Raw genomic sequence first — 13,802 nt, 5'->3', positions numbered from 1 at the left:
CCAACCGTCAGTTGTAAGAGCCACATCCTTGTCTTTAACTGAGCCCTTGATCTTCTCCAAGGTGCTGTCGTACAGCTTGACAATTCTACTGGTGATTGTTGTACGGCAAGGTACACGGTACCGAGGGTCCAGTTCCCGACAGAACGCCCTGAACGCTGTCCCTTCAACCATACAGATTGGCCTCATGTCCTTGGCTATAAACATAGCAAGTTTTTTTGTGCAAACCTCTTGTCTTGCTGCAGAAACTTCAGGCGGTGGAAAGTATGCGTCCAATTTAGGTTGTTTTGCTGGAGTTCCCGTCAACGCGTTGTTCTCTTTCTGATGTGTACTTTCAAGGTGGTTCTTCATGTTGCTTGTTGTGCTATGGTAGGCTAGCTCTACCTTACATAGCTTGCACACAACTTTTTTTTCCCCCAAAACTTCGCCGTTTACAGACCAAAACCCAAAGTACTTCCATACAGCGCTTTTTAAATTACCCGGAGTTAAAATCACTCGGTTCTCTCCTTCTCCTTCCTCCTCATGTGAACTTTCTGCCTCTGCCATCATTTATGCATTGGTCGCTTGGTTTTCAATGAAATAATGCGTGACTGATGACTCCTGACTCCAGGCTGAGATTTAGTTTGTACCTTGTGTGTGCACGACAACAACAACAACAACAACGTGTGCTGTGCCTGTTTAAGTCATGTGACCTGACACAGAAGCAGGAACCTGTGATCTCGCGACAACAACTGCTGAGTAACGTTACAGGCGGCCCAAGTCTCGCGAGAACTCCCGACGCGACTTTTTTTTAATTTGTTATTATAATTCGAACCTTAATTTTGTATAGTCGAACATTCTTTTATTTTTTATATTCAAATTAATATTCGAATATGGAATATTCGTTGGTAGCCCTATCAGACGCTCTCGACTCTCACAGCTGCTTGCTCTGATGATGAAGCACCCTGGCCCACAGGTTCAGAAATCACTAGATCGACGTCCAACTCCGACCAACAGGTGGCGCCGATCCCGGACGAGCCCCCACAAATCTGTTACAGGTCCAAGATTTAAGACCCATATGCAGATAAGGTTTTTGCTGCTGTTAAAACAGGAATCAAAGAATGAAGACACATGAGACGATCTTTCTCCATTTAGCCTTCCTCAGCAGAATCCAGGCATATTTATTAATGCACAGACTGTATTACTTTTCTCTTTATATCTTGTCATTTTCTTCTTCTCATCAATAAACCTTTACATAGTCACAATATTCTTTCTTTTCATTACATCACATTTCAATGGGTTTCACTGTCACATTTAGTTATAATAACATATTCAGTAACTTTTATCAGTTGATCTGTAGGCCTACTGCAAAATACAGGGAATGTTCCTTTAAAGCTTAAACATTGCCTTCATAGTAGTGCACTCATTATGTAAATAAACTAGCATACTGTACTGCTACAAATAGGTACTGGGTAAGTATTATTAGTGCATGACAGAGTTCAAATTATTAGGCTTTGGAAAAACGTTTTTATGTAAAGTGCTTCAATGACCATAAAAATACAAAAACGTTTTACATTCAATGATACTGTTAATCAAAAATCGTTCTTAAAACTCCTAAACTAATCTTAAGACAAAAATAGAATGATCTGGAGCCCAAAAACGAAGTCTGCCTTGATCACAAACAAAACAAAGCAGATCCACCATTTTAGGAGCACATGAAAACAACAGTTTGGACTGGGTCACAAACCCACTCAAATTGGACACATCACTTCATAAAAATCGATCTTAAATGAAACTAATAACCTCACCAACAACTGTATTCAGTTTAAGACACTTTAGTGTTGTACCAACCTGTTAAAACAGGAATCTTATCAAAGAATGAAGACACATGAGACGATCTTTCTCCATTTAGCCTTCCTCAGCAGAATGAGGAAGCAACGTCAGTCCATTCAACATGTGTCTCTGAGAAATAATCGCCACACTGCCCCCTAGTGGTGGCAACACTAGGAGAGTCCCACTGTGTGTAGTGTTACTTTGAACACTTGGATTCAACCAAGAAATAATTGTCCATTCTTGTCCATGCAGGTGCATATGAGAAACATTCTTTTCACAAAAATATAATCTTCAAAATAAAACGACGTAAATGTGACCATACATTTTGTGTGCGTCAAACACGCACGCACGCACGCACGCACGCACGCACGCACGCACGCACGCACGCACGCACGCACGCACGCACACACACACACACACACACACACACACACACACACACACACACACACACACACACACACACACACACACACACACACACACACAGCCTCCAAGGATTATGAGAAAATAGTAGGCAAGAGAACAATCAACAACAAATAGTTAGTAAAAAGAGGAATATAGATATATTAAAAAAATATATATACATTTTTGGCTCTGTATTTTTGCCATAAAATAAAGTGCAGATATGATTGAATCTTAATAATACCAATTTAAGTGAATTCATTGAGTCCAAATTGTATGGAAATTGTGTTAACTTGTATGTTGGATACTTCCAAAGATTTGCTATATGCTATTGTTTGGTTTTGGGTACAATATGTGTATCATATCTCAAAATACACACAAGGATTAAGAAAAACCAGGTGGCGGGAAAAATTCCATCTTGTCTAATTATATCGTTGCTGTCGGGCAGAAACCAACTCTCAGTTTTTCATTTTTTTAAAATAAATAAATCAGTGCTTTTGAATTATTTTGTGTGTGTGTGTGTGTGTGTGTGTGTGTGTGTGTGTGTGTGTGTGTGTGTGTGTGTGTGTGTGTGTGTTTGTTTGTGTGTGTGCAGTGGTGTAAAGTAATTAAGTACATTTACTCAAGTACTGTACTTAAGTACAAATTTGAGGTACTTTTACTTCTACTCCACGACATCTCAGAGGCAAATATTGTACTTTTACTCTACTAAAATGTTTTGAAAACTTTATTTACTAGTTATTTTGCAGATATCAAATATTGCATTATTATAAAACATACATTAACCACTTTAGCCCAATTTTATACCAATTCTAAAAGCTCACAACGCATCACATCGTGACGCGTTGTGAGCTTCTGCTATTTTCAAAAATGTTTGTACTTTTACTTTTGGTACTTTAAGTACATTTTTATACCAATACTTTTGTACTTTTACTCAAGTAAATTTTGAATTCCGTACTTATACTTGCAACACAGTAATTCTACATTGCAGTATTAATACTTTTACTTAAGTAAAACATTTGAGTACTTTTTCCACCATTAATACTTTTACTTAAGTAAAACATTTGAGTACTTTTTCCACCTGTGTGTGTGTGTGTGTGTGTGTGTGTGTGTGTGTGTGTGTGTGTGTGTGTGTGTGTGTGTGTGTGTGTGTGTGTGTGTGTGTGTGTGTGTGTTACCACTAAAGTAGTGGTTGTTTGAGGGCAAAGTAGAATGTGCTCCAAATCAAAATGTGTCCATTTTAAAGAGAGCTGCACAGATAGCTGCTGTTCCCCTCATGATTTTTAGACCATGTTAAACCAATAAAAAATGATCTCTGTCAACCTAGGAGGGAGAGAGAAGGAGCGAGGGGCTTGGTGGACATTTTAAACGTCCTTGAATCCACCAGGACACAACAGAAACCAACATGAGCCTCCATGAAGAGGGGAGTGACTCTGAGAGAATAGAGATGAACCCACTTCAAGAGAAAAGAAGCACCAAAACATCTACATCTGAACAGGAGGTGGGCATAGAAATAAAACTGGTTCTTTATGAAGACCTTTAACCAACAAGTCTGTTTTTAAAAAGAATGAATGTGTAAATAAATGTGTTTTTACAGACAGGAATGTGAGGGTTGGGTTTTCTATGTAAGTGAATTGATAGAATAATTCATCCTATCTCATCACATCCACTGTTCATACACTTTACTGTGTAAAAACTAAGTAAATATTTCGAACATTATAAAACCTGCAGTTATATGAATTCCACCATAATTATGCCCAATAGTGGTGGACAGTACATTTTTGGAGTGTTTGTTTTCTTTGCAAGCTGATGATTTTCACTACATTTCAAATATAAATATTGTACTTTTAACTCCACTACATTTAAATATAAATATTGTACTTTTAACTCCACTACTTAAAAAAAAAAAGAAAAAAAGCCCCCCAGACCGATTTTAAGTTGCTTGATTCAATATTTAGATATTTGATATTAATTTTATCAGACACGCCCCCTTCCTATACAAACCCATTGTAACTTCAAACTCAATTTTAATATGTTAGATTCATCAAAAACACCCGTCCTTGGTTCTGGTGACTCATCCTGCCCTCCTGAGGAGGTTGTGTTTTTTTTATTACTTTTTTCATTGATTTCTTTCTATTTTTTATTGTATTACATTTTTTTCATTTTCCAAAATGAAAAAAATAAAATAAAATGAAAAAAAGTAATTGAAAAAACACGGTCTCCTCACGTATTAGAAGGACAATATTAGTCACCAGAACCAAGGACGGTTGTTTCCGATGAATCTAATATGGTTAAAATGGAGTTTGAAGTTACAATGGGTTTGTATAGGAAGGGGGCATGTCTGATAAGATGAATAAAAAATACCTAAATACTGAATCAAGCAACTTAAAAACTTTTAAAGTGAAATATCCCTTTAAGAAGAAAATTAACTTTGTAATTTGTACTTTAGGATTACTTTGTCCACCACTGCCTATGCATTGGACATTGCACATATCCTAAATGTTATAGATATGATAACATCCTATAACCTGTGTCTAATATGTTTTCAGAGATGGGAACCAGCAGACTTCAAGAAAAGAGAGTGCAACACCTTTATAAAAGATTCTTCCAGGTAAACAAACCTGCATTATTACAACACACTAAACAGACGAGACAAGTTATTGGAAAAAAAGTGAGCTGATTAGAATTGATAATGTGATGATTGAATGATAGGATGTCTAATTCAGTGCTAGTAGCTACTCAATCATTTTCATGTCACAGCCCTCATGTGTAGCTGAGGCTGAGGACCCCCATCTGAAAATATAGTGCCAGGGACCTTTGTCATTATGTTACATTATTCAAAAAGAATACATAAAATAAACATAAATCTGTTTTTAAATAGTTGAAAATTCAATTAGGGTTTAAGATTTCAAAGTCGTCCTCATTTTACTGGGGACCCCCTGGATCCCCCTCAAGGACCCCTGGGGGTCCCCAGATCTTGATGTATTGTCCTGTTGTGTCATCAGTGATGGAGGATGTCAGTGTGGACGTCCCAGAGATCATCCAACACACATCAACACAGCTGTGGACTGTGAGTGGACCAGTGAGCTGCACTCCTCTGAACGGCCCACTGATGCTTTTGGATGTGTGGGCTTTGAGGGAAACACTGATTCCAAGAGAGGTGTAAGTATCTGACTGACAATGTGATCAATGTTCTCTGTGGTTCATGATACTCTGTCTTACATTATTTAACATTATTCAGTCAAGAGATTCAACATTAAAGGGGCGGATTTTGTTACTTTTCCCCCTGGTTTTAGTTTAGTTAGGGAATGTTAGCAAGATGTTTGGACCATCTGTGAAAAAATGTACTACCAATAGCTTTCTTCACCAATGTGTTCTTATAGGTGTCAAGTAGTTCAAGTGCTAGCAGCTCCACATCCACATCCACAGCTCGGTTTTGCATTCCAAATTGTATCTTAGTTTGGGGTCATCTCCGTTTTTCCAGTCCTCATGTAGTCTTCTGATTAATGCTGCATCATCCACACTCTCAGAATAAGACAAAATCTGTGCATAGCCTTTTTGGGTGACTTTTGAGAGCTTTTGAATCTCAGTCTCAGGACCACCACAGATTAAGCACCTGAAGCCACAAGCTACAGAATCCTCTTCCATGTTGTTGCCTACTAAAAGACAAGTGTCATGATTGTTTAACTAATGGTTGTTCAATGTAAGCAATAGGCTAGAGAAAATTGTTATTCTAAATTCACAGTAATCGAAAGTTCTGCCAGCAGAGGAAAATAAATGCCAGAAAGTAGATACACTACCATACCTTAAAATCGTCCAGAAATATTTTCCAGGATTCAACACTCCCGCTCCTTCCCCACATGCAGACAGTGTATCCCACTGAGCATGTGCACAGTAGGTTTACACTCTTATCAAGTGTTTAGCAATATTTTATTATTTTACTTTTCAGAATAGAATCAATTCAACAACACCCCAATCCCCTACCGTTGATTATACAGTACACTGTGCTTTACATTACAGCTTAACAATAACCAATATACCAATATTAGATGGCCAGGGAGACATTTTTACTCAAAGATAATGGTTGGAATGGATTCAGCACCCCTGAAAACCCCTAGTTAGACACCTCACAAGTTCATTTTAGACTTCTTTTCCCCCCCCATATTTTTCACCCAAGCCCTCTGGGCTCTTTAACTTTGATTGGCTCGTCAGGATTTTCCACAAGGATTTGGGTTTGCATTAATTGAGAGGTGATTCTAGACACCTATAAGAACACATTGGTGAAGAAAGCTATTGGTTGTACATTTTTTCACAGATGGTCCAAACATCTTGCTAAAATTCCCTAACTAGTTACTTTATTTTGGTTTTAGGGTTAGGCGGAGCACGGGTGAGGCGTGAGGTTTTAGGGTGAGGCGGAGCACGCAAAGTGCGTCTAATTCTAATAAAATAAAGGTCCATGTGATCTAACGGCCCGGGCCCCCGGGGTCGCCGGCCCGTAGGCGGCCGCCTACCTAGCCTACTCGGACTCTCCGCCACTGGTTAATGCATTAAGGCCCCTGAGGATGATGTCACTGAATAATCCCAATCTGTGGAGTCTCCCGTCGATCCGACGGATGAGTAGACATGCAGTCATTTCCTTTTAGCGTGGCTCCTCATGTGGGAGCGTAGCCCTATCCCTGGGACACACAGTCTTCCACAGATACTGCAGGGAGTTTTGTCCTGTGTTGAGGTGAGAGGTCCACGTGTCCTGCGGTCTCTCTTGTCTTGGATTGATGCCGCTCTTGCCTGTTCGAAAGTCTCAATGCCTTGGGTAACTTGGTGCCTCCACCCTTCCCTGTCGGTAGCTTTATCCTCCCAGTTTGCTGCATCAATTTTGCAGCTCCTGAGGTTGGCCTTCAGTGTGTCTCTGAAGCGGAGAAGGGGTCTTCCCAGGCCACGCTGCCCCTCCTTCAGCTGCCCGTAGAGCAGCATCTTTGGTATGCGGCTATCAGGCATTCGGACAACATGACCTGCCCACCGGAGCTGGGCCTTGATGATCAGGCTTTCAGTGCTGGGTAGACCACACTTCTGCAGTACCTTGAGATTTGACACCTTGTCCTGCCACTTGATGTTGCATATTGAGCGCAGGCACCTCTGGTGAAACTGTTCCAGTTGCTGGATGTGACGACGGTAGGTTGTCCAAGTTTCACAACCGTAGAGTAGGGCACTCAAGACTACTGCTCTGTAGACAGCAGTTTTTGTGTTCAGTTTTATACCATGATTTTTCCACAGCTTCTTTGTCAGTCTTCCAAAGGATGAGCTTGCTTTGGAGATGCGCAATGAGATCTCGTTGTCCAGAGATCCATTGCTAGAGATGGTGCTGCCTAGGTAACAAAACTTATCTACGGTCTTGAGATCCGTATTGTCTATGGTCACTGGTGGTGGGGGGAGCACAGCAGGGTTCCGAGTTGATGGAGGTGGTTGGAACATGGCCTCTGTCTTCCCCAGGCTTATAGTCAGACCAAAGCGCCTACAGGATACTGAGAAGCGGTTTACGATGTACTGGATGTCGTCAGGAGTGGTAGCTGTCAGTGCACAGTCATCAGCAAAGAGGAATTCCCGCAGTAGAGCCTCAAACACTTTGGTCCTTGCCTGGAGTCTCCGCAAGTTGAATAGTTTGCCACTGAAGCGGAACTGGATGTAAACACCTCTTTCACAGTCTGTGAAAGCATCTAGCAGCATCGCGGAGAACAGGATGGAGAAGAGGGTTGGTGCCAGAACGCATCCTTGCTTCACTCCATTCCTGACTGGGAACGGCTCGGATGCATCACCATTTTCTTGGACCCTGGCTTGCATTCCATCATGAAAGGAAGCGATGAGATCGATCAACTTATCTGGACAGCCAAACTTGCCAAGGATCTTCCACAGGCCCTCACGATTGACTGTGTCAAAGGCCTTGGTGAGGTCGACAAACACCATATAAAGGCCTTTGTTCTGCTCTCTGCACTTTTCTTGCAACTGGCGGATGGCAAAGATCATGTCACAAGTACCTCTGCCTGCGCGGAAACCACATTGGGATTCAGGGACAGCATTCTCAGCTACATGGCTGATGAGCCGGTTGAGGATGATTCTCGCCAAGATCTTTCCTGCGATGCTCAGGAGGGCTATACCGCGATGGTTATCGCAAGATGCCCTGTCCCCTTTCCTCTTGTAGATATGCACTATGGATGCGTCCTTGAAGTCTTGAGGGACTTCACCCTTCTTCCAGATTAACTGGTACAGGGACGTTAGCTTCTCTACTAGTGCCATACCTCCTCTCTTGTAGATGTCTGCGGGCAACCCATCACCTCCCGGTGCCTTTCCAGAAGTGGTCTGTTGGAGAGCTTTCACTGTCTCTGCACTGGTAGGGGGGTCAGCCAGTTCGACTTTCACTGGCAGCTGAGGTATTATGGCAATTGCCTCTTCAGAAATGGAAGACTCTCTGTTTAAGAGCTCGCTGAAGTGCTCTGCCCAGCGTGCCAGGATGTCACTCTTGTCAGTGAGCAAGGCAGACTTGTCAGAGGAGCGGACTGGAATTGAACCAGTGGTTTTGGGCCCATAGACAGCACGCAGGCCTGCATGGAAGGACCCAAAGTCCTTCATGTCAGCAGCAAGCTGAAGGTCTTCCGCAATCTTATCCCACCAGTTGTTTTCCATCTGCCGAGTCCTCTGCTGCAGCTTTTGTTTGGCTTGTTGGTATTGCTGCTTCTTCTGGCTGCAAGCCTTATCATCAAGATGTTGTTTGTGGGCTTCATGGAGCCTGTTGATGAGGATGTCAATCTCGGTATCATTCTCGTCAAACCAGTCTCTGTGCTTCCTTTTGACGAAACCGAGAGTGTGAGCAGCAGCAGTGTAGACACTCTCCTTAAAGATCTTCCACTGTTCTTCCATTTCTTCATTCTCTGGGTCAAGACTGCGCAGCGCTTCATTGATGTTTTCTTCTAGCGCATTGTTGTCACGTTCTAAGCGTCCAACATTGAGCTTACGCATGGGCTTGTCTCGGGCTGTCTTCCTCCTCTGGGCAAGCTGGATGTTTATCTTGCTCCTGAGTAGACGATGGTCTGACCAGCATTCTGCACCTCTCATGCAGCGTGTGATGTGCACGTCACCTCTGTCTCTCTGGCGGACTATGACGTAGTCTAGCATGTGCCACTGTTTGGAGCGGGGGTGCATCCAGGTGTTCTTGTATCTGTGGGCTTGTTGGAAGAGAGTATTTGTGATAGACAGCTCATACTGCGCACATAGAGACAGCAGACGTAGGCCATTGGAATTACAACTGCCGGTGCCATGGCGACCAAGGATGTTTGGCCAGGTAACATGATCTGATCCCACTCGGGCATTAAAGTCCCCGAGTAAGAAGAGCTTGTCCTTGTGGCTAACCTTAATGAGGAGGCTGTTGAGTTCTTCATAGAAGGCATCTTTGGCATCCTCAGGATTGGTCATGGTGGGAGCATAGGCACTGATGATGGTTGCATATTGATCTTTTCCTATCCTGATGCGCAGTGTCATGAGACGGTCACTGATGCCCCGAGGCAGGCTGTCAAGTTGTCTTGCTAAGTTTGTACGAATAGCAAAGCCAACTCCGGAAGTTCTCACGTCGTCTTCGGGCTTCCCTATGCAACAGAAGGTGTAGCCTCCTCCAACTTCCTCAAACTGAGTCTCACCCGCGATTCTGGTCTCGCTCAGGGCAGCTATGTCAATCCGGTAGCGGCCAAGCATCCTGGCAATGAGGGCTGAGCGGCGCATTGGTCGATCGACTCTGTCGAGCAGAGTCCGTACGTTCCATGATCCGATAATTAGGGGGTTTCTTTGTTTCTTTTGTTTTTGTTTTCGACCGCTGAAATTGGATGGCCAGGTAGGTGCGGTTGCCTACCAGGCTCAACTGGGGCAGGCTTTTTTTAGGGAACCTTTTATATCCCCTTCCCCATACGGGGAGAGCAGTGCCATCCCTAGATAGGGCTGCTCTGTCGCTGTAGGAGGACACGGGCACCGTATCTGCCCCGATGTACGGTGGACGGCCATCACCCTACAACCGCCTACGTGCAGAGTCATGGCTAGAAGCTCTGAGCAACATCCTCTGCCTGCTCCCGTCGCCACTTCTCCATCGCCGCAGGACTTGGGGGGGTATGGGCTGGTGTGGATGTCAGGTGCCTTGGGCAGGATACCTGCATGTCTTACCAGCACAAAGATTGTTTTAGGTGTTGAGCGGTCGTGCAGTCCTCTCACCACCCTCTCGCCTTCAGAGGGTCATTGCCCAACAGGTGCAGAAACTGCCACGTGTAGAGCGGCCCAAGAAGGTGCAGCTTTGTTATTCGGAGTGGGCATCTCCTAGCCTTTGCCTAAAAAGACATAGCCTACAAGGCAGCAGGTGGATTTTGGGTCAGAGTTACCTTCTCCTAGCCTGTTCCTAAAAGGAATGACCTGCCAGGCAGCAGGTGGTTTGGAATCAGAGTTTCCCTCTCCTATCCGATGTGTTGGCTAGACTGGGTACCATCGGACGTACCATACAAGCATGCAGAAGGACCAGGTCTGTCAGCAGGGACATTTCCTTAGCCAAAGGGCCCTTGCTGAGGTAAGGGGCTACCTCTCTGCAGCCTGCGGTTGCAGTTTATCGTCATGCCCAGGACAAGTGCCAACGTTTTATTGTTGTTTTTTGTTTTTTTCACGTCGCCATAGACCTCGTTAAAATCCTTAAGATTGAGCTGTGCACTGTTTGTATACATCGCGGAGATCTCCCTGCGTCTACCAGTGAAAACCACGTGTCAAACGGAGCCGCCATGTTGTAGTTAGAACGGTTTATGTTAAACAGTGATCAGCGAGGAGAAAAACTACAATCGAAGAAAATGGCGTTTTAGTGTGCGCTTTAGAATGGAGGCCGACGGGATCGGCAAAACGTGATCCCGAATAATTCCGTTTCCGGTGGTGTTACAATGAAATGTGCCGTATAGAAAATTGAAAAAAGTTATTTTTTTTCGAAAAAAAGGAAAAAGCACCACAGCCCGTAGGCTACGGGATCGGCGCTTTACGGTTGGATTTATCGGCCCGTAGGTTACGGGCCTGGCGGTGGTAGTGTTAACACAGACACACACACACACACACACACACACACACACACACACACACACACACACACACACACACACACACACCCAACCCGAAATGAAAAAATGCACAGAATGAATGTTTATCAGAATAGTAGGATACATTAATTTAGGCTCCTTTGCGTCTTATAGCGCAGCTCAACTGCGGAAGGCAGAGGCTCACACACAGCCTGACCAAGGCAACTGCTTTTAGTTAGTCTACATACCTATTATTAAGAAAGATTGACATGTCAACGTGTTTGGGTATACATCTAGTGCGCACTGCTGTGCTGTCTCTTGAGCGTAACAGCCATGGACATGCATCCCCCGACCAACCCCCGGGCGGTACACAGTCACATACAATAGCATAAGGCTATGAGTTGGCCAGTTTCAGGAAAGGCACTATGTACTCAAGTTGGCTGTTATTGTTACGTTCCGATCCTTTCCCACCATTCTAATGGATTCCAGGGGTGTGTAAACATCTCTGAAGTAGCTCCATTTAGTTTCCTCTGAAGTGACGCAGTTATGGCCAAGTATTGCCCCCTTTGTGCAATAATCCCGAACCGAGCTACAATATTGTGACAACTGCCAGCTATAATCTAGTAGGCTACTGTAAGTTTACATCAATCATAGCCTCTTAAACCCAGATAAATGCGTAATGTGCGTCACCTACCCAAAAGAACAGACATACAAGCTATCAACGCACCACGTCATGGCGTGTCAACAGCTTACAGATCTGTTCTTTTGGGCAGCATAAACAATGAGGCGCGACGGAGTAAACAACACTAAGCATTTTGGAAACCAAATAAGCCTGTAAAGCCTGTAACATTACGTGGTCAACAACATAGACATGTAACTTGCTTTTAGCTTACTTTAATACAGTGAACATGAACGTAGCGTTTACCGTGTCTGTGGTGAAGTGTTGGACATTCACCCAGCTGGGTTTAACGAGACAGCAGCGCAAAATGAAAATCCAACGTTTCAAAAACGTGCTATCAGAGATGATCCGATCATCTTATAAAAAATGTAAGCATATGCCAAATTAACAGACAGACAGACAGACAGACAGACAGACAGACAGACAGACAGACAGACAGACAGACAGACAACTTCAAATTTAGAATAGACATTAAGGGTAGAAATTAGTGTGTAAACCCCGCCCCTCTTGATATGAAAGTTGAGTGTGTATCTAGGTTGATCATCATCACTGTCATCTGATTTGTCTCTTTGATCACCTAGTTCCTGCGTCTGTCATCAGACACTAAACCCTCCGTTGTCTACGACATGATGACAAGGGAAAGTGACGAAGATGATGGGTGGAGTTGGACACCCGGCATGGTGGTCTCTGTGGTGGGAGGAAAAGGCAGTGCAGAGGTCAAGGCCTGGGTTCAGGAGGTCATCAGACAGGGACTGGTAAAAGCCTTGGATAAAACAGGTTTGTGTGTGTGTGTGTGTGTGTGTGTGTGTGTGTGTGTGTGTGTGTGTGTGTGTGTGTGTGTGTGTGTGTGTGTGTGTGTGTGTGTGTGTGTGTGTGCGCGCGTGTGCGCGTGTGTGTGAGCGCACGTGTGTGTGCACGTGCGTGTCTGACTAACTGAAACAGGATAAACAAGTGAAATAGGAAGTGATGACACAAAGAAGTGAGCCGACAAATTGGAACTTGAACACTATAAAGTTGAAGCTGATAAATGGATTCTCTATCCTGAACTTCTTTGTGCCTGTGAGTTCTCTCTCCTGATTGGATTAAATTAGTATCCCAACCTGAAAATGTATTTTCTGTTTATTAAAGAGCTGGAGTGGAGAGACTTGGAGACCCTGTCACTGAACAAACACTCTAGTAATGATTACTATCACAATATAGAGATATTTAACATTGTTACTGAACAAACACTCTATAGTAATGATTGCTATCTCAATATAGAGCTATTTAACACTGCTACTGAACAAACACTTATTTTAACAAACAATATTGCACCTTTAAATATGTGTATGTCAGGATCCATATCTTATATTTATGACATATTATGACAAATGTGGACAAAGGTTCAGCCTGATCACAGCTCCATTGACTTCTATTATACAATTGAAGTTCAACATTTAAGTATCACAAGTGGAGAAAACAACTAGTGAAGCTACTTTATGGTCTGATGGCATCATGCATGATATCCAGTACAGACAGACAGACAGACAGACAGACAGACAGACAGTAACTTTCTACCCCCCCCACAAACCAAACCAACTATCTTCTAATAGTACATGACTAATGACAGAAATTGGTATGAAATGGTGAATATTAAATAATGTATTTCACATCATAATCCAGTTGATGAATTAAGTTATAATTGTCTTATATATAAAATCCCACATTTGAACTGAGATCATCAGGACATTTATAACAATCAACTTTCTCTCTCTGCCTCTGTCTTTGTCTTTCTCTCTCTCTCTCTTTCTACGACCAAAACACGTGCACGCACGCACGCACGCACGCACACA

At 43.2% G+C, this 13,802-nt stretch overlaps 1 protein-coding gene across 1 annotated transcript in view; it reads left to right on the top strand.

The window, feature by feature from the left end:
• LOC308104950 (transient receptor potential cation channel subfamily M member 4-like) overlaps positions 1-5,388 on the top strand; it is a gene marked incomplete at its 3' end in the record, with an annotated part of 74,685 nt that extends 69,297 nt beyond the window's left edge. The window contains exons 2-4 of the mRNA XM_080455589.1: positions 3,542-3,715; positions 4,764-4,825; positions 5,220-5,388. Coding sequence (XP_080311715.1) covers positions 3,620-3,715; positions 4,764-4,825; positions 5,220-5,388 — 327 coding nt within the window. The 5' untranslated portion in view covers positions 3,542-3,619. The remainder of the gene's footprint in view (positions 1-3,541; positions 3,716-4,763; positions 4,826-5,219) is intronic.
• Between the last annotated feature and the right edge of the window lie 8,414 nt (positions 5,389-13,802).

The sequence above is a fragment of the Gymnoscopelus braueri genome (assembly GCF_963280865.1).
Source record: "Gymnoscopelus braueri genome assembly, chromosome: 17".
Lineage (NCBI taxonomy): Eukaryota > Metazoa > Chordata > Actinopteri > Myctophiformes > Myctophidae > Gymnoscopelus > Gymnoscopelus braueri.
The sequence above is the reverse complement of the archived record's forward strand: the minus strand, read 5'-3'. Positions and strand labels throughout refer to the sequence as shown.